We start from the raw sequence: 27,852 nt of genomic DNA, 5'->3' as shown, positions 1-27,852 counted from the left end.
ATGCCGTTTGAAAGATGAAAAGTTTACTTTCACTCTTTTTATACCTTCAACTGAGACAGAGGACATTTAAATCGCCAATGGATTCAAGACTTCTGCAATGTGACATTCTTCATCACTGTTCAGATGCAAAGAGAAACAACTAAAATAGAACCTTGTTTTTAATATGCAGAAACACTGCTACATGTGGTAGCAAAGAATACTTAAAAAGTATCAAGCTAATTTTTTTTTAAAGTGAAACTGAATTTTATTAAACTACAAGAAATGCAAAGACAGTGATAGATTAAGTATTTGCTGGGCAATCTAAAAATAAAGACTGACACAGGTACAATTCCCCTTTATGTGATGTTACCATAAAGCTCTTCAAATCTGCATATTGACAGCTTAACGTACACTAGTCATACAGTGAAAAAGGTTATAAAGAACATTACACGAACAACAGAAGGCATTATTGTCTTTTGGTGTTCTTTTTAAACACTAGGACATCGAACATCTCTTTGCTGAAATGGTTTAAATGCATAGGCCAGAAACAGATACTTCTATTACAGTTCATATGATTACAAAAGGAAAATTGCATAACATGAGTCTGATTTACCAGCAGGGAAATAGTTTGCTGGACATTATTCCACTACAAATCAGTTTTCATTTATATAAACTGTCTTGAAGTGCAAAGTAAACATTAAAGTATGCAGAACATTACGTATATTTACAAGTTCAGTGCACTTTAAATTCCTCAGTAAGAGGGTACTGAAACAGCAATAAAAGAGCTTTGCTTAAATGATTGTACTTGTGGTAACACAAGTGGCTTGACTTAACAAAAAAAAGAAAAAAATTATCAGTGCATTAACATTCTTATGATGATTTCACAAACATTTACCGAAACCTTAGCAAAGTAACAGAATATTTTTTTTCCTTTACAACCAGTGCTTATCAGGTGAGAATCAATAATGCTGAAATATAACGAAGAATTTCCTTGTTAATATTAAGCACACAAAAGAAAGAATTCCGCTGTAGAATCCATTTATACCATGTCTGCACCGTGTGTACAATCTTTGATTTTTTTAAATAAAAACATGACCAGTTATTTATAAATAATATTAAACAGTATTAAAGTTTTCATGTAGCATCTAAATAAATTAAGACTGCGGGATTTTCAAGACTGTGAGGTTATTTCAGGAAGAAAAGGAGACAACCTGGACAGACATTTATCACATATGCTGCTCTGATTTAGATCTCTTATGCCTTACTGCAGTTCCTCGCTATGCACACAAAGTACAGCCACATCTGTCCAAGTCAAAGGTTTGAAGAGTTGCACTAAGGGTATAAATAATTAGAAATAAAAATAAGTGAAAATTTCCTCCATGTAAATTTTCACGGACAGAGATATTGGCCTAATTAAACTTACAGAATTGACTGGAGAGCAATGAACATGTTCACAGCCAACTACCCCCAGCGCAGTCATCTGAGACTTAACCCACATGAAACTCATCCTCAGACATGCACAAATACTCAGTCACTGTCGCAGACCCCTAAAGAAAGGGAACGTGACTGAAACATGAGGCAGGAAGAACTCCAGACACGAACTAACCTGAAGGGCCTTAGATCATCCCCCATGAGGTGCTTCCATACAATTTCCCATGCCTGCCTCCTATCAAAATCCTATTTAGATGTTACCACTTAATTGGTAAATATCAAAGATCATGGGAAGTGCGCTGATCACTAAAATCTTTCAACTATTTTAAAAACATGCATTTGTTGCTACATAAGTTTCTTTATACAACCACTAATATGGGTTGTTGCCAGCAGTGCTTAAAAATTGCTTTAGAAAAATTATCAAAATAAAATTAGATGATCCTGATAACTGATCGAGTCTGACCTCATAATGCAGACACGTTTTCTTTGAAATCAGATTTAAGTAGTTGCTATGAAGAATAATTGTTGACATCTATAAAAGCTGCATAATAAAAATAAATATTTTCAGTCATTTACAACAAAATTAAGAAATATACATTTCACTTAAACAGGTAACAATACTTTAATGGATTACTTGTTAGACACTGTACAGTCCTGAGCATGTTTTTGCAGGCTTAATTTAGGTCATCATTCTTCCTCCACAAGTCCACATAACTTATGCCAGCTGGGATTCTGAGAAGCAGTATCTTAATTTAACTTTGGTAATTATCTGTGCAACTGTATAAATCTTTGATTTCCTTTTCACACACTGAACAGATTACAGCAGGCACTACTGTTATTAGGATTCCTCCATCACCTTTTGACACTGATAAAGCAAACCATCTGGAAGAGCAGAACAAGGCGATCTGAACCACAACGCCAGCATCCCTGAGTGAGTACGACAGTGCAGCAGACAGGGCACAGATGGAAGTAGCTGGCATGCCAGTATTCCCTCATTACCTTAAAACAACAGAGGCCACAGAAAAAATGAAGTAACAATTAACAATAGCTATTGTACAGTTCACAAAAAATGTATCTTTCTCCCAAACTCCATTTCTTCTGTTCTCTTCTCTTACCCCTAAACTCCTTTAACATGTCACCAAAAATCAGGTCTCCTGCATGTAATCCCAGCTTCGTATTTGTCATATAGCTTCATTCCCATTTTTTGCCCTGCCCAACATTCTTCACAGTGCAGTAGTTTGCTCCCTTGTAAAATTTACTGTTTGCTGTACACTTGTACCTTTACAGCAATCTTCACACAGACCCCTGAGTAAGGCAAATAAAGTCCATAGGACAATGCTCCCGTGCTTACTATGCTCCTAAGCGTTCCCTGCCTTAAATTGTAAGATACCTGCTTCCATGCACTTATTTTCCTGGGACAAATTATAGGTTGTAAGGAACCTTGCAGTATACTTTCACTCACCTATAATATCAACTATATGGAGTTTCAGCTTCTGTTGCAGTGTATTCAGAGCTGCTGAAAGGGAATCTTGAGAACGTGACATTCTTATATTCTGTTTCACATCATTGGAAAGGGACAACCACAGCTTCCCAAAGTCTTCTGTAGTCATTGCCATTGGCCTAAAAGCAAGTTCACCACATATCTTAGCAAAATAAGATACATTATTCAGAATATATTTGGTCTCCCAAAAAAAATCTTCATCTGGAAGCAACTGAACAATAGAGCAAGCAATAAGCAAAGACAGATTATTTTAAACAAGCCCCTCTTCTTCCCAGCTTAACATTTAAGAAGTTTTTATTCCTTGCTTTAGATTTCTAAATTTTTTTAAAAATACATATTCTATGTAAATAGAAGATCAAAGTAAACAGTCTTGAGATATTTGCCCATTGAAAGAGACAAAACAAGTTCAGTGTGAGGTAGACTGTATTATGGAAAACAAGGTGGATTTCACTGTAGAACAGAAAAGTCTACTGGAAAAAGAACACTTGATTTTTCTACTCCTAAAATAAATGCAGTGTTCAAAAATGACTAGAATGAGCTTTCTTCTTCCCCTGCAAAAGCTGTCAGCCTTTCCATATAATGTACAGGTCTCTGTACTCAAATCACTTATTTCAGTTTGACATGTTTATATTATGCCACACTTTAAAACAGCATGGCCTTCGGTTCACTGAGTTCTGTTAGCCTCCTCAAAAACGCATTCTGTTGTTCAAGACTATTCTAACCTGTAGCTACTGTCAATATTCTCACTGGATTTGTACTTCTTCCTGGAACTTCACTCCTTTTTTGTAAGTGTATAAATAACCACTTACTATCTTTAACAGTCATCTCAGATTAAAATTAGCTGCTCAAGATGAAGCTTTATATTTTCATAATCAACACCCAAATCATCCTGCCTTTAATACTTATTTGAGTACATGTGTTTTTAAAAACTGCACCTTATTTTATTTACCTGATGAAGTCCAACAACGATAAAGTTACTGAAAATTCAAGGCGAGTGTCCATCTCTGACTGGTAATTAATGGAGCCAGAAAGAATTCCCTGTGTACAGATTTTGTCCATCCACACACATTTCTCGCAACGTTCTACACTTCGAGCTTCAATTACAGGAAACTGGTAGGTGGGACTCTCCAAAATCTGTAATTTTTTAAAGGAATATAGAATATAAGTCTTGCTGTCAAGCTGTGTAAGTGGTTAAGATACAGCTATAAAATTGTGCGTCTTTTACTTCAACTGATTTTTCTTAGACTATTTGGCAAGTGAACAGAGCTACCATTTTTCAGCTCTCATCAAGGATAAATCAATCATTAACATCTACAAAAGTTCTGTGAGAATTAAAACACTGGAGAAATTAATCTCTTTCTGCCAATTGGCTTCGCCCCCACACCCAAATGATTGCTCAGAGAGACCAAGAACCTGTATTCTTTAGTTCAGTCCCAAAATAAACTAATATACAAGAGCAAGCAACATTGCCACATACTCCAAGCTATATGCTAAAAGCAGAAAGTTGAGAAATCATCCCTAATAACAAAGATAATTTCAAGATAACTCAGCAGTCCCTGGCTTTTCCAAACAAACTACTAACATAGATTCTATCTCTGGTAGTGTTCTGTGTGGAAACTTAAGTGAATTACAAAGAACAACTAGACATGAGATGCCCACTTTCTATCAATGCCATAACAGGTTTGATTCAAGCCAGAAACGGAAAGGAAGGAGACTTCAGGTTCCTTGATTAAGTCAATTCTAAAAGAAACATTCTGCTTAATTCTCTTTATCGAGTTATCACTTGCTGAGTGTCTCCAAGGTTTCGTAATTCCATGCTTCTTTCAGCAAAATCTGTGGGTAGTCATGCCAACAGGCAATTCCTAAATAGCTTTCCTATTATTTAAGTGAAGTTTCAATCAACACTATCACATGCTTTTACCAACCATAGTTAAATCCCAGATGTAGCCTCTCCAACACCAATTGAACGCAATGAGAACAAGAATGAAATATGACTGATGTCTTGGGGGGGGGGGGGACACCAAACCCAAAAAACCACCTTGAAGCAAGCTTACACGAGTTTTACGTGAAAGAAGAAACTGCATCATGTCTGCCTATCAGATACATACAAATGAATGCACAGGCTCAACAGTCACACCCAGACAAAAAAAAATTTACACAGTGACTTCTTTGGCAACTCAAGTCATACCATGCCGAATATGACTGGTTAGGTTTGCGTTCAGTCTTAAAAACTGGGAAGAATCTGAATTCAGAACCGAAAAAAATCACACATTTGTTACATGAAGGCAAGCAGCAGGAAACAAAATCAAGGTGAATTAAAAAAGTGGAATGTTAACTTTTATACTAAATGACGCTAAGTTTAGTATTGACATTTCTTTCATTACCCTTTAGGATGTGTATAATAGCCATACTACAGGTTTTAAGGAAATGCTTTGGGAAAAAGGCATACCTATTACATTAAACCACTTCAATGCAAGTCAAAAAGCAAGAAGTTGCAAGTAAATTTGAAATATAGTGGAAACAAAGTTTCTTACCTGAAAATGTTCTGCTTCTTCAAACATTAAGTTCACAGCATTAAGTGCAGAATTGGTTTTATTTGAAACAAAAACACTGAGCAACAGAGAGTCATCTGTCCACACCTTACATAAATACAGAGCTAAGGCATCACTCTGACAAAGTTCCACAACTTCAGAGTGAGTGAGCTGTTGCAGCTCTTCTGGTAAGGAAGGGACCAATGGTATTTTACTGGCACTTTCACAATGAGCACTTGGAGAAGGCAGAAAAATTTCAATATTGCTATCAGCAAACAAAGATGACTGCGACAGCCTACTATCTGAAAGTCTGTCATCCAGCCCAGATTTTTTTAGGGACTGAGGCGTTTCAAATGCTAAATTATCTTCTACAATATCTGAAGAACACAGGGAGACTTTCCTTAACCTTGTGTGTATATTTCCCTCACAGTCTTCCAAGTTAATAGGTACTGTATCAAGTAAGGGACCAAAATCTGAAGAAGCACTATTTTGGAAGTCTGATGCCTCCTCGCTATTTTGAGTTTCATTTATCTTTGATTTTCTTTTGAACTTCTGAGTAGCTGTGTCCGCTTTCCCCAACTGAAAAGGAAAAAGAAAAAAATGTGGGTGGGGAAGTTTCTAGCAGCCAACTGTGTTACTGTTAACAGCATGAAACAGTGAGCAAGGAGAAATAATGACCAAGGAATCAATTCAGATGACAAATACAAATAGATTCCTAACATTTTAGTGGACCCAGTAATAGGCTTTTGTTGTATTTCTTACAGGCTATTGGATTAGCCTATAATGGAAGAATTACTCTAGGTTCTCCAAAACATAAACTAAAAGCTCCTATTGAAAAAAGGGCACAGGTAAACATTTCCTGGTTCAACTAGTGATAAATGCCAAGATTTGCCCTGGCTAATATGATAATGCCAGTCTTAAAAAGATTACCTAATGGTAAATTTTCTGGTGTTCCGCATATCACCAGACATAAATAAAAAGTGGTCTTGACACAGGGCATCAAACTCTTTGACCTTATTGCCAAATGAATGCTAACAGCTCTGCAAAGTTGGGTCAAAGAACAATTGTTAGGGAAAACAGAGACTAAAACTTGAAGCACAACATGCAAATGGGAGTGTTCTAGTTACTGAATCAGATCTGCTCCAGAGGTGACTTCATCATGTAATAACCAACCCACTTCAGGTTCTTAACAAATTATCAGATTACAAAAGTAATTCTCAATAGTTTTTCAATGACTTGGGGTTTTTTGCCTTGTTTTACCACAACATTAATTTGATCTCTATTTGCATATAAATACCTGTAATTGCAAATAAGGCAATACTTAAACTTTAAACTCTTCTAAGTCTCAAAAGAACCACTTACCAAACTGACACCGGCACTTGATCCTAGCCCAATAAACAAAGTTGATGCCAACTGCTGCTTCTCTTTGTCTTCCTCAGAGAGCCTGGCAACTTGATCGGATCGCGATGCAGGAGGATCGCCCACCTGTCTGGCTAATAAGCTGCCACAAGAAACAGTTTGTGGCTCATTTTCTTTCCCTACTTTGTTTTCTTTCTTTGGAAGGTAGCCTTCTTTTCCCCATAGCTTGTGTACTCCCTCGAGTTTCAGAGTATTTGTCCTAAAAAGGCAAACAAAACAAAGCAGGATCAACCATGTGAATATTTACGAACCACGTTCATAAAAACATGCCAACACTGTACTTTAAACACCATTCACAATTTTCGTACTTTGATATAAAAAGTGAGTAGTAGAATATAAATGATCACTTTTGCATCTGTATGAAGTTCTATGTTAGTAACATCATTCATTACTTTTAAAACACCCCGCAAATGCAAACTTGGACTAATCTATATAGTTTTAAATACAGACCCATGCTAAGTCAGCATTAGACACCTGCAGCCAGTAGTAGACTGTTTGCCAACTCCATCTAGAGTTTCAGATTACATTTACAACCTATTTGAATAACTTTTTAAAAGTGAATACAAGCAACGTGGTATCTATCTTTCTCCCCAGGAGAAAGATTCTGGGAATCTCTAAGTATATTTAAATAGTTCTATTGCCAATGCCTTAAAAAAAATAATTTAAGTTAATGTAAGAGACTGAAAATTAGAAGAGACCTAGAAAGTATTTTTATTTCTTATGAAAAGTGTTCATGTTCTCAGACACCTTGAACTCTAGCAGAAGTTAATTCAAGAGACACAGGCTAAATGCTGCAAGTCCTACACCTTAAAGTCTCACTCAAATTTTCTTACACAACCTGGTTAAAGAATCTGAAAAAGCTTCGAAGTTTTCCTGCATACCAATTTACCAGAGTATAAATGGAGTTATTAATTTGTATAAAACTATGGATATGGTATTGATTTGTAGTGTTCTAAACTTAAGGAATATCTTACACTGTGAACCTCAGCCTTACTTTTATCTGAAAAAGTTTCCTTAAAAAGCCCATTATTGTAAGCCTACAAAAAGTACACATAGGCTGTAAGAAAAAGAAAGAACCCAAAGAAAAAAAATACTTAATCCTGGAATCATCAGGCAATCCTGTCCCAGTTTTACTGCATTAATTACTTAATTTGCACTTTGTGAAGAAAGTGGAAAAACAGTCTAAATGCATTAGCTTTTTTTCTAGTTATTTCAAACAAGATGCCATCTGAATTTCTTCTTACATGATAGAAGTTTCTAGTTCAACTGTATTCTTTTTAGTTCCATGTATAGGAGAAGCAAAGACACATGATACTGACAAGAACAGAAGCTTAAATGTACTTCATTTCAAACACAAATTAACTCACTCTTTATGCCCCGTCTCACCACTATTACCAGACATATCAGAACCAAAAGATAAACCAGTGGGAGACTGTCTGCCGGTGATGCCAGATGAGGACACACTTGCAGCAAATGACAATCCATATGGTTCAAAATTCAGAGCTGCAAGACAGACAGAATCTTAAAATTACAATGAGGCATAAAAAGGTAAGAGAAATCTGTTTTCTGAAATTAGATATGCTGTACTGCTGCACTTCTCAGGCTTCCCATTCAGGATCCCATCCTCATTAAAAATAGATGTTTCTGTTCTCAAGTAAGTTTTTTAGACAGAGGATTTATCCAAAACATGGATTCATATGGTATTTGGTTTTAAATACTGAAATTAAACAGAAATAGTGACTTTACAGTGCATCACTAAAACTTCTGCTGATGCTTAATGTTTGTAGACAGAAGTACTGTACTGGATCTAAACAAGTGAGCTTTTCCATTTGTTCATGAGCCTAAATAACATTTTTGAGTCCACAGCATTATGTCAATATATCACTGTCTGCTTTGCAAACATATTTGACACCTTCAGTGATAAATTATTTTCATCAAGACTTGCAAATCAGGATTCAGAACCCGTCACCTTAAAGGTGGGAAACTAAAATCTAAGTTAAACTTAGCGAAGTCTACAGACAAGAGATGTATTAAGATAACATTACTTTAAGGAATAATATTAACTGTAAACTGAAATTGTTTATTACCACTTATCAGGTAATTTACCAGCTATTTAAGAAATGCAGTAAACTAACAGGCACCTTTCTCCTGAGAAAGTTTCTCTTCTTGTCTCTGGTGATGAGGCTTATATGGTGCTGCACCACGACCAAGTCCCTCAGACACAAACCCATCCAGAAAAGATAAGGAAGCATCTACCTACACAGAATTAAGAAAAGTGAGAAAACAATGAAAATATTTTCTATATGTCAGCCTGATGTTACCAAAAGAATATTGTGTCTTATCAGCAAATCGGGATCTTCTATCTAACGTCTCCCATAATGCAGCAGCTCTACTGGTAGATAACAGAAATGGTCAAGCAAGTACATTGAAACAGATCTTGAGGTAGAGATTTGTAACTTGGCTATTGTTTGTTTGGTTTGAGTTTTTTTTATCTAAACAAGAAAAAAAAAAGTAGAGTGGAGTTTTCCCAAAATGGTTGATCCTACTCTTATATTAAAATACTGAACCCAAAAACCCCCCTCAAAGACCTCAGCATTATTAATACTATTTCCTATCATTTGTTACAGACATTTCAGTGTCAAGATCAGTAGTTTCTAAATAGGAGGCACACTCTTTGAATTAAAAAGCAGTACCACATTACTAAAGCAGGCCTAATTTGTCTTAAAAAAAATCAGCGTATGAAATAGTAATTTTGTTAAAAACTACTCCAGCTTACTATCTAAACACCATGGTAGTTTATCTTTCAGTACAGAACATTATGATTCATCACATATGCCCGAGAAAGCATGTTTCTGAAAACTCACTGTAAGCAGACTAAAGACCAGCACAAGTCAGAACTGTCAAATTCATTTTGAAAACACTTTTTACCACAAGATTCAACCCCCCAAGCTACAAAGAGGTTCATGAAGAACACACATTGCAGCTGTCTTACCACCATGTCAGTGCAACTAGCATCAAATGGAAGCAAGTTTTTCATCAGTGCTTTGTCTTCACACAGATGCTTCAATTCAAAGGCAAATTGTCTCATGCAGGTATCTAGAGAGTTGCTGAATTCTTGGATTAGTTTGTCAACTGTTTTTGAATAGGAGGTATGCGATGCTATCTTGGTGACTGCAGCCATTATCCACACTTTAGTTTCAGAAGTAACAAAAGTCTTCTTCAGCAGGCTGTGTAGCTTTGCCAAAATAACTTCTGGATCAACATCTGTAACAAGGCTGGAATATTCCCCCAACACCTATTCAAAGAACAGACAAACTACGTGTTTAGTCACACACAGCAGTGGTTCCAGTTTTAAAACTAGAACATAGTACTAAATAACACCACAATAAAATCCACCTCACATTCAAGAAACCTATTTAAACATGTTCTAAATTACTCCTTTACCATTTTGTGTTATTAAAAACATCATCACTTTTGACAAGTTTCCTTGTATCTGTGTATTCAATTTTGACCATGTTTCCACCTTACCCAACTCATAACTTGAAGGAATTTTTGTGGATATAATGCATCTTCCTCTTCAAGTAATGTTAAATAAGATTTCACTGCATATACCCGTAGCTGATCATCTTCTTTTCCGTCATCAAACCCTAGACAGAAAACAATATGTACTTTGCCTGAAACGCAAATAACACCTCCCATCAAATATTACAAAATGCATTTTAAGGAAAAAAAGCCAGATGATTAAGGAAACCAATTCTATGCCTCTAATTCTTCAGAGCATTTGGGAAGTTACTCACCTTCAGCCAGCAGCCTCAGAAAGTTGTTTGGGATATCAGGATGCACAACGTCACCTCCAACAGAAAACACAGCATTCATTGTTTGGATGAACCACTCATTGTCAGGGGCATACGTGTCCAGATGTTAAGGAATGAAGTGCTAAGGCATAACTTTTTCTTTCTTCTTAGTGCATTTCCTAAGGAAACAAATTTTCCACAAATAAGCCACTCATCTTGCTCTCCTCAGTAACTTGGGGACCTGATGGTCAAATATCAACTCAAGCTAACCGAACAGGAAATATTCCTGTATCTTTTATAAAGTGTTTCCTGTAAACTTCAAGAAAACTGATAGTCAGGTAGAGAAGTTTTAAATTACTGCCCTGCCGAAAAAGCCCACACATGAACTTAACAGCTATCTGTGGCTTGCCAATCAATACATCAAGTTGTACGTCAATAAATGTTAATGAAAAAATAAGAGTTTAATTAGACTTCACACAGTGGGAACAGCCAAGGATTCACACAAGGATTTAGCTCTGGAAACCTGTCCTACTGTATTTTAAGTTCATACTTGCTCCATGCTAGCTTTCCAGCATCATCTATCGAGTTTGTTTACCTAATATCACTTGATCAATGATAGACTACTTGTTCTTTTCAGTAGTGCTTTGCTGTTGATTTACTGGAAAACAACAAACATTATTAAGTACCCCACAAAAAGCAACATTACTTTTCTTATATATTTAAAATTTTATTAGCCTTTGCTAACTTTGGAAGTCAGCTTCTGCCTTCCCTCAAACAAATCCTGAAAATGCACACTTACTGAATGGAAATTTTCAACAGTACAGAAACATTAATATTATTGTCTTATCTTTCCAGACTGCATGACAACACAGCTTTTTTTCTGTACTCTACTCTCTGTGCCAAGCAGTGTACAAATAGGATGTTAAGGGACTTCTCTGTTATAAAGAGCTTACAACTCAAATTATCAGACAAGAAAACATACAGAAAATCAGGCAGTAGCAAGTCTAACAGCAACATCTACCATATGTCAAATGCCTAAACACCACTTTCATCTTTTTGGTATAGTTAAATAATCTTTTATTTCTATGAAAATGTGTTATTATTAAAATCCATACACCAACGAAGAGTTCTCTGATAGGAAGATCGTGCCCACAATTACAGAAGAGCACTCAACGTACCAATGAGGCATCTCTCTCCATGAAGTGGTGTAAGACTTCAAAGTTTTAATTTAAAACCACAAGGTTTTAATGCTAAACTCCAAAGCCAAAATAAAGTATTTTGAGTGTCATTACATTCAGTGACATACAAGAAACGCTGTTGTCATTTTTGTATGCACTTGGTTTTGCGTATTTTATTTTTTTTTTTTCATTTGAAAGAGTACAAAGTACAGCTGTAATACTTCCAAAGATCGTGAAAGATGTTTTGAAAGGTACAAATGCTACATTTGCCTGAGCTCTGGCTCCAAAGCTTCAGAAAAATAAAAGGATATTTCTCAGCTAGTTCTGCTATTTTGCCAACTAAGTTGATGATAGCATATTCTTCCTTGCTTTCTTTTAAGTAGTCAAGCATCTTCTGAACTATGACAATTACATTGTGTCCATTTGTAATTCTATAGAGAAGTTCTAAAGTCTGAAAGAGAAAGAAAAAATATCTTTAATTGGCTCTGATGACCCAAAAAGAAAGCAGACAAACAGAAACACTTTAGTATGATGCGAAATTGAGCAACTGTATTTGGCAAGTCTTAAATGAAATACACTGCTTATCTACACAGCTTGTCATATTAATATTGTTCATAACTGCTCTCACAATAACAGAAACTTAATATGCTTTTTACACTACTCATTTTAGAAAACCCATCACCCATCTTAAAAATTAATTTTTAAAACTCAAAAATTAAATTAACTGACCTCCCTTTTAATAATGGGATCTGGATGGTCCAGACATTCAATTATTGTCATCTGGTGCTGAAGTGCCAGATTAGGATCCTGCTGGATAACATAGGTCAGAGCCTTTAAACCTAGAAGTGATTGGAAATGATATAAGAGAATGTATACTACTATGATCAAATTAAAAACATTTTAATGAAATCAGGTATCCTTACCTAAGTATTTCAAATTAATTTTGGGTGACAAAACAAATTTTCCAATGCACTTGGCAGCCTTTTCAAGTAGTTCAGATTTGGGATGAATTGTATAAACTGTTTGGACACATTCAAACAAGATGGCTGCAGGGGAGAAAAAAATCAACATGTAATTAACATGTATTAAATACTTCTACAGCACAGAATTTTTTTAACAAGCAAACAAGCTCATTGACTATATGAAGGAATTGCAGTGCTGTCCCACCACCACTGAATCTAACTGCAGAGTACCTACTAACATAAGTGAAAACACGATGAAAGACTATCTCCTTTAGTATACACATATTTTTTATTAATCTTTGGCATTGTCCATACAACTTTCTGTCCTTAAAGTTCTTCCAACCTTGAAGTCTCCTATAGCTGCTCAATGATAAATATTTTTCAATAATTCATAAGATATCTTAGCTACTACTGACAGCCAAAATCACGCCAAGAACATCCTTATTAAAAGAAAATAAAACCCCACAACACAACCACAAACAACTTTGCATAGTTGTTTGAGAAGAAGCTAGAAGTAAACTGAACAACACACAAACAGTAATTAAACCTTTGTGGCAGCAATTTGCACAAAGCTTCAGACCAACATACTCTCCCCAAGTTAACTGGCATTTAAAATCGTGATGTAATTTTCAGTTGTTCTTGTAATTCAGCCTCTAACTGAATTGTCCAATAGATAATCACTTTTCTTAAGTATTATAAAACTAAATCTGAGAAGGACTAGCATAGCAACAACTCAATTGCCTACAAGAAGTAAGAAACATGTAATAACCAAGAACTTTGTGTAGGAAACAGTAATCACTCAGAATTACATTTTTGTCTAGGATCGTCAATTTAAGTTTTCGAAAAAACTTATCATATGTGAACAAAAACTACATACCTAAATTCTGTCCTTGTATAAATCATAAACTGCCCACTTTGGCCCTGTAAATGCTCAAAACAAATTTACTGTTTAACTCTTAGCAATTGCAAGTGCAAATTGTCTGTATTATAAAGGCAGCACACCTCCCAGTATCTTGTATGTTCTTGCCTAAAAGAATAGAAGCAATAAACTGAATACACTAAATGTCTGACAGATGCTTCCTCATGTATTATTTACTAAACGAGAATACTTCACCAAAGCTCCCCTTTTTAGCAGAAGTGAAGCTTACAAAATGCTTTACAAAATATTTATCAAGTAGGCATTAGACATCTAATGCTTTGGGCCATGTTCCTTCCCTTCCCCTCCCCCGCACTGTTGTTTTAAATAAAGGCTCAGTTGTCTTTCCATTCCATTAGCACAGGTACTTTGGCAACATCTATAGGGCTTTAACAATAAAATATTGGGGGGGGATGTTTTTTTAATAGTGAAACAGCTCTTAATGTAGGGTTCTAGAACATCAGATCTGGGCATTTCAGGAGGTATTAAGACCTGGGGAGGGGGAGGCAAATAAAAATCCAAATAAACTGCTCAGCTTTTTTTTTTTTTAATAGAAACTTCATAGTACAATTATTCCTTTTGATTTGTTCTAGCAAATACAGCTTTCTCTGCTGAGAAGATAATAAAATTAGCATAGCCTTCTACCATGTTCTAGAAATTTTTAATTGACATCTGTGCCAAAAACATCTTTTCACAAGCATCACTACCACTGAACTCTGTTCAGCGTTAATAACCCTGCTATAAGCTGTGGCTAGAGGAAAAGCCCTACACAGCTGTAAAGAACTGACACTGTCACTCTTACGCACTTTTTACTGCCTTTCTCACAGCAGTGAAAAGAAGATCTAAGCATTTCTAAGAAACAAGGCTGCATCGTGAGGATTCTTCTTTTATCATTCAATTCAACTTAAGCAACGTTCAATCAACTTAAGCAATGTTCAGTACAAGCTTTCATGAAGAAGCTGACTTTCTGTATTTAAGGCCAAGGAGAACGCAAACATAGGAAAGAGGCTTTTCAGTCAAGATGAATTCCCAAGTAAATTAAAATGTTTCACCTCAATGATAAAAAAACTGTGCTGTACAACAATGTATCACCTGTTTTACAATTTACTAGTTGGACACCTAAGAATACACTTGTGTATTAAGAATATAATTAGATTTTTCAAAAGCACTGCATATGTTTCTTAGCACGATCAACTACTAACATTTTCAATCTTTTCAAATACTGATAATTACATAAAATAACCTCACCCCTCACCCACCATATGTAATATTATGATTTATCTCTGCTCTTCTTAAAGATTCATCTAGAACATCATACATCAATTCACTTGTCCTGTTTAACAAGAAAAGAAAATATTTAAAGTTATTTGCAGCCCTAACAAGCATGGAGTCTTATTTTGCCAAACAGCTCAAACACTAGTATTGGAATCTGTAACAAATTATTCATATCCACAGATTTGCTTTAACATGGAAGAGCTCCATAACATGTTTCTAAATGGCATCTAACAAAATGTTTGCAGCTTTCAAAAGAAACATTTACCATATCACAAAAATAATAACACTTCCCTTACTGCTTGTATAAAAAACAAAACATAAACAGGAAAAGGATTTCAGACAACTAGGTCCTCACAAAGTGACACCACTTTTTAAAGTATCTTTACTCTGGATTTTCACACAAGCTTTTGGTAACCTATAACAGAAGTCCCAGAAAAAAAAAATATATTTCAAGCATATCCCACAGTAATCAATTCTTTAGCCAATTCAGAAGCTAAGAAATTAATTTTGCAGTTTAAAAAGTATCTGCTCACTGTACTGGTTAATAACAAATGTGTAAGAAGTTCAACACTGAAATCCTCTTATTTAAAAAAAAAAAAAAATACACCACACAAAAAAAACCCAAACAGAAAGCTGTCTGAGGTACACGTCATGACTATTCTTTGTACCTTCAAAATATTAATTACAGAGAAAGACCTGGTTACCTTGGATCATCTTTTCCTAACAGCCCCAATATTCTTAAAAGCTGAATTTGTAACCATGGTGCTGGCACACTGTGGTAGTTGAAGTCAATAGGGAGCTTTCCTCCCACAACCTGCTTTAGAATGGTCACAAAACTCCCAGTCAAGTCCTTGTATCCAGAGGAGTTTTCCTACATAATGAAAAAGAAATACAGTTAAAATATTTTGATACAGCTCCTCAAAAGTGAACATAATCCACAAATTGAGTAAGATCAAAATACCTACACTGATGGTTTCATTTCTTTAAATCAAACTTCTACTCTCATCCCCCAACACCTGTAAGCTCTTCACTTTAAACCTATGCTATTTTCTCACATATTTGCAAAGGGAATGAATGTAATTTGAAGGCAATGTTAAAAAAAAAATTACAAGCAAATTTCAGCAAACCCTTTAACACACTGTAGAAGTTAGATCCTCTAGCTAAGGATGCAAATGATGCTGAGCATTCGGATCATACAAGAAGAGGACTTGTCAAGCTAAATGGAGAACTAGCACAAACATATAACACAGATATCCATGATCACATAAATTAACTTTCCTAACGATTACAAACAAGCAAGTTTTTTCTGCAAAACTTCTGTACAGTACACTGTGTACTTAAATAGCTTTTAAGTTCAGTTGTTCTTCTAATTCTTTGCCTACCTTAATCATTTGAAGATAAATATGCAAAGAAGCAGCCATGACTCCAGCATCCCTGTCACATAAGGCTTTCCGGAACTTATCATGAATATGCTGAACTTGGTTAGGAGCAATGAGATAGAATTTATATAATGCTTGAACAGCTTTTCTTCGGATAATTTCCCTGAAGACAAATGAGATTTACACAAAACAAAGTGAAGCTGCTTGTGTATTTTAAGTACTTGACTTAACAAAACAACTTGCCCTTGCTATTTCTACAGCATTGTAAAATTACGTGGCCAGCCATCAGAAAATCATGACTTTGAGAGAGATGAGAACCCACGTTTTACATATTTGATAACAAATAACTTTGCAAATACAATCTAAGTGAGGAAGTGACAAATCAAACTTAAAAGCCTAGTAGTGCTTGGTGTTAGACTGATGATTCAAAAAAATGGTCACCAAACAAACAATGAAATTGGCCACTGCTAATATGTTGTGGTCACATGTGCAGCTCCCAAAAACATTTGTCTAGAAGTTACTGAGTCAGTTCATTCTGCAATTCCCTTTCTAATCAACATTAACACTTAGGTTATTCTCTGTGTATGGGATATTATAAATTAAGAATCAAACAACTCAAGGGTATTAATATATGCAGATACACTTTTACCAACCAAGTTTCTATGAAGAGCTTTAAGAAAAAAAAGCATCAGTGAAGTACTGCAAGGATCCCAATCTGTTTCTCCACTTACTCTATAAACACTTCTTCATCCACCTAATTGTTAAAAGGACTCCAGTAGAAAAATTCAGTTCACATTTACCTATCAAAATTGGTTATGCAAAAAATTAATACCTATCCAATACTCAGTAAAGACTGCAAATAAATGAGACAAGAATCCGAGAGAAGAACTAGGAGAGGAAAAATTTCTGAAGGTAATTATTAGAAAGATCAACTCAGAAAGAGAAAAAAAACCCAACACCAGTTTACCAAAAAATTTACCTACAAAATTAAGTCTTTCAACCATACAAGGCCACTTGAAATTCTGTAAATGCATACGTACTTAGAATGCTGGAGCTTGTCTTCTATTAGGGGAAGAACAGCTGGAATCATCTCCCGTGGAAAGATCTGGCTGACAACGGTTAATGCCATGCACACCTCTACTAGGTTAGTGCTCTGTAAGTCCTGTTACAATCATTGAAACAAGTCAGTCATTTTTCATTTAGACTTTTAAATTCTGCACAGACGTATCCCAAGTTTTTCATAAGCAGGTTGGATCTAACCCACCTACACAGCCCACCTCCAGCAAGCATCCTGCTGCCAGCCATCCTGTTGCCTGCTCCTGTTTGAGAAGTCTCAGCTCTCACTGAGCTAATCAGGTTCTTCTCTTATACAGGAAGAGGAAACAACCAGCTCCTCACACTTCTGTTCTAGAACTGCATTCATATTTTAAATGTACACAAGATTAACACATAGAGCTACAATCAATATTTGTTTACTGAAATAGCTTGATGATTGCAAAACTATGCTGAGTCCCCAGTTGGATCAGTGGGATGAGTCACTTCTCTCAGAATTCTATAGTATTCTCTTTAGTGCCTTAGATCAGCCCAAAGAATTTTTAAGAAGTGCAAGCTCAGTATTGCTGTCAATTACATATCTGTACACTAAAATAACACATTACCTACTCCCTGAGAATGCAAATTACACATAACGTTCTACAAAAGAAAGAATAGAAATTCACAATCTGTCCCAAATGCAATTAAAAATAGTAGCTATAGCTCTCTGTAACCTTAAACCAAAAAGGATGGATGAATTAACAAAATAAAAAATTAGCATTATTTTTCAAGACAAATGAAACATGTAAAATTTCCAGCTCACATCATTATTTGCTCTGGCCATTTGTCCCAGATAGTTCTTAGTTGTCATTTTATTTTAGTTGTTTGTGCACTCTCATTTTTCACTTCTTTCTACATCCTTACTAGTTTCAAGTCAGATTTTTAAAGATTATAAAACCATTTTCAATCAGAACAGCAAAATAAACATCTCTTTCAGTCTATGACATGTGACTTCAGCCTACTGTAATATAAAAGCAATCATTATACAAAAAGAGTTATAAGAAGTCACAATTGCTCCATGTAAGAGGCAGTAATACAGATGACACCTATGAAATATCATTTGGTAATAGATTTTCAGTGTCACTCCAATTTCCATTTTCTATCAAAATTATCAAAAGAACTCAAAGAAGCCAATGGATACTTGCTGTCAGCTAAAAGCAAAGGTTTACATTGAAATAAGCATGCATGGCTCCTCCTGGAGTTGAGAACGTATATACATTTTATAAAGAAAATTTTATGGTATATCTCCTCTGAAAAAAATTTAAAAGTATGGCTTCAACAGCAGGAATGCCAAGATTAAATTAAAAAGCCAGGGAAAGTAATTTCAAATTTTCATTTCTAACCAAAGAAACAACAACTTTAAGAGAGCAAAATATAACTAATGAGCTTAGATCTTGTGTGACACAAAATGGCAAGAATTGGTCCAAGTTTAGTTTACCTCCAGACCTCCAAAAACACTGTACCTTCACAACTGTGTTCACAAGTAGAAGTAGCAGTTCATCATTTTCATGAAGAAATAAAGAAACTGCCAAGTAACCTATACGAGAAAGCAGCCTCCATTACTCCTTTCGAGCAAAAAGCAACTTCAAGATAGAAAGCTTAAGACTGTCTGTAATAGAGGAACAGTTAATTCAAACAAAAAAAACCCAAACCCCCCCCCCCCGTTGGATGACAGATGCTAATGTTTTATATATCAAGACTTTCTTTTATTTTCAGGCAAACCAGTTATATTTAAGTTGCAGTAAAGCTCAACAAATAACAGCTAAGAATCCATAAGCTGTGAGAAATAAGAAGCACTACAATACTGTTATAGCTAAAGAGCAGCCAAGAACACTAGGAGAAATCACTTCCTGGGAAACAAATATCTTCTCTGCACAGACAAAAGTATATTCTTTCTAGAATACACAACAAATGCACTTCCTTATATTTGTTTCTCTTTAAAAAGTTCCATTTCAAATAAATTTTATCTTCAACTTGGAATACAGAAGTAAATTCACCAACCAAAACCCTAGAAAAGAACCTGCCAGAAACCTCTTCCTTGTAAACTAAGGGACCAAAAGTATGGAGGTGGGGAGGGTGTGCCACAATGTTGTATTACAGAGTTGGATCTTAAAAAAGGTCTTGGTTCATTCAGGGCTTAGGGATCAAAATGAACAACTTTGATACAAATAACAGTATTGTCTGGGCTATCAGATTGATCTATCTGCTTGTGAAACTACGGACTCTATCACTTTAGCACACCTGCAAAAATGGAGTTCGCTCTCATACATTGAGGCTTACTTTGGGTAAAAGAGTAACCCATCTTGATCGGATCAACTGACAACCCTTCCTTAATACAGACTTTGATATATTACACCAAGAACAGACAAGGCTGTCCTCATATATCAAATACAACCGAACAAAAAAACCCATCAAAACCGACATACACACTCTTGATACCAGACAAAGCTTAAGAGTGCTTTGGGTCTAGAAAACTTTAAGCCACCAACATTTAAAAAAAAAAAAGATGTTCACCAACGCTTTATCAAAAAGGTCTCAAACCAATTAATAACAAGACACATTGCTTCTTGATAGTCAGAGGTCACAGTTTTCTCCAAAACAGCTTACCACCTGCCCTCCCAGGTTTGGTGAGGATAGAATTTCTTAATCACTACCAGAGCATCTGCACACTGGCTTTCACTGCTCAGGGATAAAGCAACTTTATATCATCCCTTGTAACACATTCTCTCAGAAACTCCAATACTTGAGTGGATGATCCAGATGAAATTCAAACAAAGGATATCAAACAAGCATATCCCACAAGACACTGCCTTCCTTCTGTGTATGGAGACATAGCATTGCTTGGAGTTAAACCATTTTCTCTGCAAACAAGAAGAAATGTCTTCACTAGGCAGCTGAATCAGCAACTGCAAAGAAATTCTCCAGATGAGACAGGCTGACAGCTACTTCAAACTAAATCTACTGGAAACAAGTTAATAGCCACGCTGGCAGGCAAGGAAATCACAACAGCCTGAAATTTCAAAGAAATCCTCAGGAACTTCTGCATCTACACTACAGGGACCTCCCTATTTGCCTCAATTCCTACAACTGTTTCTAAACTAAGAAAATCCTACAAGTACCAAACCAGAAAATATTTTAGGGCCACTTTGCTAGCAGTAATAAGCCCTTTATAAAAATTCTAAACAACTATCTCTAAGTTAAATACAGGGAAACCAATACTATGCTTGCGGAAATTGTCTGACAAACATCTTTATCTACTCCTGTACTACAGTACTTGAAAAAGAAATCAAATCCTGTCAGAAACTCATTCTCAGCTTCATGTGTTTTTTAGCAAATGTCTTGTAAATTACTTGTTGATTGGTGCTGCAATTCAAAACAATGAACAACTGGTGATTTACAATATTTACAAAACCGGTGATTTACAATATTTACAAACCTGCCTTCTGTTCTACAAACATATACAGAGCAACTCACAAACTAGGGATTTAGTTATTTTCAAAGAGAAGTGAGAGACTATGAAACAAGACCAAGAAAGGAAAAGAACATTTTAAGTAAGTTGTATTTTTACATGAATTATAAATCCTAAGAAATTTTAAAAATACAGTTTGAGAATATTATTAAGGCTACAGTTCCATGCACATACCAACTCTTTTCTCCAAAAGATTTCCTTGCTGTGCAAGCTTGATTGCATGGATATATCCAAAGGAAGACTCGTACCCCAGCATTTCACAATAGATGAGCCTCACCATACATTCTTTCATCAGTCTCTGAAATACCAAAAATAAATTATTGAGAATTTTAAGTCAGCCATGGTTTATGCTCTTCTTCACTAGTCTGATGAAGGAAGACTTTATCTGATAGAAACATATGTGCATTCATCCACATTTTCTAAAATCAGGGTACTTCTAATTTTTGTTTTGCTGTGAATCTCTTTGCCAATCAACATTAATTTTTGATCATAAGAGCAGAACTCCCCATATACTACCATTAAAGATGTCATCTTATTTTGGCTAGCAAGCATGTGATCAACACTAGATTAATTATGACTAACATAAAAAATAGTAATTATCTGAAGTGTCAGATGATCACACTGCTAATGCACATTACTTTTAACCACTACACTGACCTAGGATGGGTTTTCACTGTGTGGAAGGTAAAACTTTACTTTTCCCTTCAAACATTCTCACTCATGGGACTGAAACATACATTAACTAGCTCAAACCAGAATATATCAATTCCTGCAACTCAGACATGAGCGACAAAAGCACAGGTTCTTATGTAGCACGAATTAATTGTAAGAACGTCAGCCTGCAAAGAATGTTATTTGATAGAAGCAATTAATCAGCTAGCTTTTTCACCTAGCTTTTTTACCTGCATTATTTCAGAAACTACAGAATGACAGACTCTGGGTGCCCTATTGTTACAATTTATTCACAACAAACAGAATCACAGTATCCTCACTATTTTAACCACACTGCAAAACCACAGACATTGGTATCTTTTAATGCCGATGATTAAATATCTATAATATAGATAACCTGTACACTCCACCTGGCAAAAACAGAACCCTGTTTTTCTTCGCCATTGGTCTGCTGTTCCCACAGCCGGTAACCACTAACAGAACTTACAAGTGTTGTGGTGGGGGCAGAAACTGTTGCTTTCAAGCTGGTTAATTCCTGCTGGATTAATTTTTCTTCTTCCTAGAAAAGATTAAACTTTTTGTTTCAATCTCGTATAAATTTCGGAGGCAGAACATGAAACAAAAGTCAAAGAAGACATGTTAATGTAACAGTATTCCACTGTCTTCTCAAAACCAGCATACACCCCGCTTACGCGGTAACACCGGACTGCTGGTTTAAAGCACAGAAGCCAATACCCGGCGGCCGTGCTTTCCCATGCCGTGCCCCCCACGGAACAGCACAAGGCGGCAAGGCACAAGCAGGCAACGCAGCGAGGTTTACCGTCGGGTACCGGAGCTCAACAGGACTCGGCCCCGGGGCTGAGGGGGGACGCCGGCGCCCCGCACAGCACCGCACCCCGCGCCTCAGCGGCCCGCAGCGCCCCACAGGACCGCGCCGGCACCTCGGGGAGCCCGGGGGCGGGAAAGGAAAAGAGTAAGGCCCAGTCCCCGCCTGCCTCGACGCGGCGGGAGGAGCAGGAGGCCCGGTCAGGCCCAGCCCACCCCGGGACGCCGCCCGCAGCCCGTACATGCTTGGAGGTGAGGGCCGTGATGCTCCGGATGAGGCTCCCGAGGCGAGAGGTGGCCGAAACCCTGCCAGGACCGCCGGCGCCCCCCGGCACGGCGCCCGGCTCGTGCTGCCTCAGCAGCCCAGGCAACACGCTCAACGTCCGCTCCACCACATCGCTCATGGTGACTCCCGCCTAGCCCGCTCCCCGCCGCCCGGAAGGGAAAGGGCCCTGCCGGGCTGCCGGCCTCGCCGCGCACTTCCGGGACCGCCCCGGCTGCGGGGGCACTGCACCGCCCGCTGGGGGCGGGACAGAGCGGAGCGGGACGGGCTCAGGGCGGAGCGGAAAGAGCTCGCGGGCCTGGGGCCCGCCCCCTCGTGACGGGAGGGGCCGCCCCGCCCGCGCGGGCCCGGGCGCTGAGGGAGCTGGGCCGGGGGGACACCGTGATGGCGCCGGGCCGTGACGGGTCGGGCGGGAGCCTCGGGGGTGGCTGTGCGGGAGGCGCTCCCCCAGTCCCCGGCCTTGCCTGCCCGCCGCTGCCCTCCTCCCAAGCTGGGCAGCAGGCCCTGCCGCGGCTGAGATGGCACCTGGGGCTCCGCCCGCTCACCGCTCGCGGCTGAGCCGGAAGGTGGAGCCGAAGCACAGCGATGAGAGCGGGTCAGCCCGGCCTTCCCGGGGTTGCCGCCCGCGGTCTGGCGGTCACAGACCGCAGGGAGATAAGAGCAGATGCCCCCCTGAGCCGGGGTGCGGGAGCAGGAGCGGCCTAACCGCCCCCCCCGCCTGCGGGAGCTCTCTTCCTGTCAGCTTCCCAAAACAAAATACATTTAAAGGTGGGTTTCGAAAGACAGCAGTGGGATCATTTGTAGACGCTTATGGGAAACGTTATTCTTAAAGCGTGGGTGGGAACATCTAGAGAGTGGTCTTGGCCGACTTCTTACCCGTGAAAAGTAAGGTGTGAATTTATGAGGTCAAAGATTACAGATTTTTGTCTGACTTTCTTGGATACCATTTTTGCCATTTTGTAATACTGTGCCTTTCAACTTAAGGTTAGTTTTATGTCACCATAGCTGAAAAGGAGTAGTTGCAGGTGCTAGATGAACAGAAGCCTTGTTAGTTTTGGCCATTCGCTACCCAAATAAGTGATTTCACTTAACAAAACTCCTCCCGTGTTTGTGAGACACAGCCCACATCCCAGCTCTGCCCTGAAACGCCGTGACATGCCTTCTGGTCCGTACGTGGCTGCCGCAGGACTGGGTGGCTGGGATGGAACTTCAGTGTGCCAAGCAATGAACTGAACACGTGAAAGAAGGGTGCCAGATAACTTCCATAGGTATTTCACACTACAAGGGAGCTAACCTAGTCATGTTTACCTGATCCGTTAGGATATGCCTTTCCAAACTTGTGTAATGAAATGTTCAGCCAATTGCAACAAGATATATTCAGATAGTCTTTACTGTATTTTTTAACAATTGTTTTTCTCTCACTGTTCCTCCTGCAAACAAGAAAAAAGTGTAGTGTGACTCAAATATGTGAGTCAATCATCTCACTAAAGACAGCAGATTAAAACAATACTGTACCTATGTAGTTTGGGATGTTTTAATTCCATTTTTGAAACCCACATATGCCTTTTTCAGTTACACAATTTTTCTGAAACAAAATTACTTGACATTTTCTGGTTTGTATTTCAGTTCAAAGGTGGGGTTTTTATTTTTTTTATTTTTTAGAAAGGGTGGGGAGGAAACTGAAGTAATCCCTTCTGAACTGTGTGTTTCCAAGGAAAAAGTATCCCTCCATCTCCAACATATGGTCAGAAAATCATGCTGAAGTTTGAAGCTATAAATTGATTTATTACCAGAAAAAAAGCCAAATAGGAACAAACGGAGGTCAGTAGTTTTAAAAGTATTTAACAGTTGGCATTTCCTTGAAGCTAAGTTGAAAGATTTATACTGGTATTTTTTAAAGTTAATTTTACAAAATTAATTGGTTAAGAATATCTCAGTTAAGAATTCCTCGTGTAAAGGCATCATATTGCATTGCAGAAGCTAGAAAAGCTTGTAAGCTTTGCAGACCAAAAATGTAAGTTCAATAAGCATAGGAAAAGTTGCTGATAAAGCTGATGGAACTTGAATAAATGCTAAAATCTCAATTGCTTGACTTTTTAATTTATTTTTATTGTTTCTAGGATCTTGAGTCCTTCTCTTTGCCTTAGGTCACATACAAATAAATTCTGTATGTAAAATGACTTGTAGAGTACAAACCCTCAGGCTTCTGTGTGATTAATTTCTCATACTTTTGATAATTGCGCTGAAATCAAGAGGACTATTCATAGTGCACACATATGTGCAAGATACATGACTTATTGTCAGATGATGATGGATATATCTAATGCCTTGCATAAAGATCACCACTAACTCTTTTCCAACTTTTTTTTTCCTTTAAGCACTAAAATATTTAGTATATCATTTAGCATAATATGAGATAAAGTAGAAAAAGCAAATCCACAAAAGTAAGGAATATCTACCACGTAGGCATAAACTTGGCAAGGTGGGTTGTTGGGTTGTTTGGGTTTTTTCTGCTTTCATTTGCCTTCTGTTTTCATCAGCTAGATGAAAAACCTTGAAGTGTGGCTATAAAACAACTGTAAAAATAGCACTGAAAAGCTGCATTTCAGTTATTTCTCTAGACTCCATATCAACAGCACTCACCACAATAAAAAACATTCTAATTGCCATTCCTCTAAGTTATCCTTGGCATCTGATAGGCAAGTGGTGTTCTTTCTGGCTCATGAATCATCACTGGAAATAAATAGTTCTAGAATAGAAAATGCGTTGATTGTGGATGAGCCAAAATAGAATCCAAAATAGAAGAGCTTTTGCTCTTCACTGTATTGTCTCTGCACTGGGAAGAGAAGCATGTAGTAGTAGATGATGTAAATGATGCCAAATGAAAACAGAGATGTAGTGAGGAACAAAGGCAGCACTTTTACCCAGTCATTTTCCTGTGATCATTAAACTTGTTTTGTTGTAATTAGCAGAGAAGATGTATTATCTGTCACATGTGTCATACAAGCTTACCAGTGCGCTAGCAAGGAGTGCTGGGCCAGATGTGCAAAACCAGAGCATGGCGTTGCAGGTGTGCTCTGTGCTTGCCAATTACAGCAAGCATCTGAGAGTGTGTTGTCTCTGTGTGAAGTCTTCACAAATAGGGAAATGGTTTGTGTCTGGAGTTTTAGGCTTGGCTTTCCTGGCATGTTTTTTTCACTTACAGTTTCAAGAACTAGAGTGGCTACTCCAGTCATACTCTTTTTTGATGATGGCAGGTTTTGAATTCTTTTCTCTCCCCACCACCAGTCCCAGCCCCTACAGAGTCCTTTGGTGTCATTTCTTGTTAGAGAGGCTTGGCAAAGCAGGAGGTGATTGATTTAGCACTAAGGAAATAACAAACTGTATGGAATTGGGAAACAGTATAGAAAAGATTTCACATAAATAGAAACATCACATAAACAGAAGCATATCATGTAAAATAAACACATTTGAACACAGTTAGACATATCATTATACACAAAAAGCCATATGTAGACATATACATTGATAGGTGTATTTTTAACCAGCAACTTCAGTGCACTATCATCACCAGTTAGAGTTCCTTTTCTGATCTCACTGCTTTACAACTATCTTGATTTCAGCCTGTGTAAAATATATTTACTACTTTTCTATTGTATGGTGACTTTTGTCTGAATGACTAAATGTGTAGGGTCCTATAAATGGATGCACGTTTACAATGCATTGTGGAAAATGTTCAAGTGGTATAGAAGTAAATATCAGGAAGGGTAAATGGAGAGAAAGTACACATTTTTTGAACACTGAGAACGTTAGATAGGCAATGAACTGTTGAATTACTACAAAACTGGGATAGAATATCAAGCCACATTGAAGTAAGAATTGATCTTTTCATTTCTCTAGATCAGTAATATTCTGTAGTTTTGGTGTTCCTGTTGGTGTGTATATATATGCTAAAGATGGCAGGGGAAGAGGATGCTCCACACTTTCTTGTGGAAGCTGCTTGTCTTCTGTGCTAAAGCGAAGGAAGGCTCTCTTTAGTATAATAATTTTCCTTGTAGGTTACCAGGAAATGTGTGAATAAGGCTATATTGTTCTTATGACTATGCTTGAAAGGTTTTTTTCCAAAATATCCTATAATTCCTAACTCTGGTACAGCTCCAAGAATAGGAGCCTGACTATAGGTAAGGATTCTGGGGTTATCAGTGCATTTTTGAAAGTTATTTTCATTGCTCTGGATCTGTGGATCATGGGCAGATGAATTTATAAAAGTGAGTCGGATGTAAACTGGAGCATCAGATTTTATCATTATTTCATCTAAATTATGTGGAAAGGCTTGAGTATTAAATATAGTGGCTGCTAACAGGAAAAAAGAAATTGCAATTTTTTTAGTGCTTGTGGTCCAATTAGTTATAATTCTCCTACTTTTTTTCTGTTCTTTCCAGCTTATATTACAATAATATTATACATTGATAAGAGATTGAGCAGTCCCACTGTGTTCCTGGTTTTCAGTTGTAAGAGCCCTGACCCTCTTCATCTCTTCAAATAGAGTTTTTAGCCATTTTGTTTAGCAGTTAGCAAGTATCGAGAATTGTAATGTTAAAGTGTTTTCAGCTGACCCCTGCATGTATGCATTTATGACTACAAAATGATGAGGTCTTTTTTGAAGAAAAAACACTGTGATTTATCTCCCATTTTGGAAGCAGCTCCTATAGTTCTGAAAAGAGCTACCGCTGCGATCCTTTGTTCTGTCATAAAACAGTGAAAATGTCTTCCCCAGATCCCTAGGGATTTGTTGCTGTTCTGTGTCTGCAAGGACTAGATTTTAATTTATGAAAATGTTCAGAGTTAGCTTACATGCTTATTGTCATTTGCGCTGCAGCTTTTTTTTAATTCTAAATTTTAAAGAGCAAGATGTCCTATAATTAAACTTTTGCTGTCCTCTCTTTGTAGTAAAAAGAATCATTGATGACTATGCTTTTACTGTGTAATTCAGCCCCGTGGAAAGAAATGTAAATGATTCATAGGCCTCCTCTACAGGGCCGGATTTCAGTTCTATAGCTCAAAAAACGCGTGCAACCCAGCCTCTCTGAGCTGACTTCATGCCCAAGCCTTCCCCGTAGATGTGCTGTCGGGGCGGCCGAGCAGG

General features: G+C 37.4%; 1 protein-coding gene across 9 annotated transcripts; it reads right to left on the bottom strand.

The window, feature by feature from the left end:
• Positions 1–219: 219 nt before the first annotated feature.
• On the bottom strand, positions 220–22,962 carry AP4E1 (adaptor related protein complex 4 subunit epsilon 1). 9 transcript variants are annotated; one of them, XM_054836692.1, is made up of 21 exons: positions 22,666–22,962; positions 22,086–22,157; positions 21,101–21,224; positions 18,921–18,994; positions 17,406–17,527; positions 16,369–16,528; positions 15,691–15,857; positions 14,971–15,044; positions 12,757–12,879; positions 12,563–12,672; positions 12,145–12,284; positions 10,659–10,771; positions 10,390–10,508; positions 9,854–10,156; positions 9,003–9,117; positions 8,229–8,364; positions 6,805–7,060; positions 5,446–6,021; positions 3,861–4,045; positions 2,873–3,030; positions 220–2,409 (listed from the first exon to the last, which is right to left on the bottom strand). In XM_054836692.1, the coding sequence occupies exons 1-21, from the start codon at positions 22,825–22,827 to the stop codon at positions 2,249–2,251; spliced, it is 3,450 nt and encodes a 1,149-aa protein (XP_054692667.1). In that variant the 5' UTR covers positions 22,828–22,962; the 3' UTR covers positions 220–2,248. The 9 variants fall into 9 exon arrangements, with proteins under 9 accessions (XP_054692667.1, XP_054692668.1, XP_054692675.1 ...); XM_054836693.1 differs by lacking the exon at positions 22,666–22,962 and having other exon boundaries at positions 22,009–22,132; XM_054836700.1 differs by lacking the exons at positions 22,086–22,157; positions 22,666–22,962 and adding an exon at positions 20,065–20,318.
• Positions 22,963–27,852: the final 4,890 nt, after the last annotated feature.

The sequence above is a fragment of the Grus americana genome, chromosome 10, assembly GCF_028858705.1.
Source record: "Grus americana isolate bGruAme1 chromosome 10, bGruAme1.mat, whole genome shotgun sequence".
NCBI lineage: Eukaryota > Metazoa > Chordata > Aves > Gruiformes > Gruidae > Grus > Grus americana.
Note: the sequence above shows the minus strand (reverse complement) of the source record. Positions and strands in the feature narration are given on the sequence as shown.

Bases quoted from the DNA above. Each gene is read 5' to 3' on its own strand.
- AP4E1 (XM_054836692.1), bottom strand. From the start codon at position 22,827: ATGAGCGATGTGGTGGAGCGGACGTTGAGCGTGTTGCCTGGGCTGCTG. The intron at 15,045-15,690 runs GTAACCAGGTCT...CTTGTTAAACAG, and splicing joins TTAGGAAAAGATGATCCAAG to GACAAGTGAATTGATGTATG. The intron at 10,772-12,144 runs ATATCCTTTTAT...ACATCTGGACAC, and splicing joins ATAGCAGAACTAGCTGAGAA to GTATGCCCCTGACAATGAGT.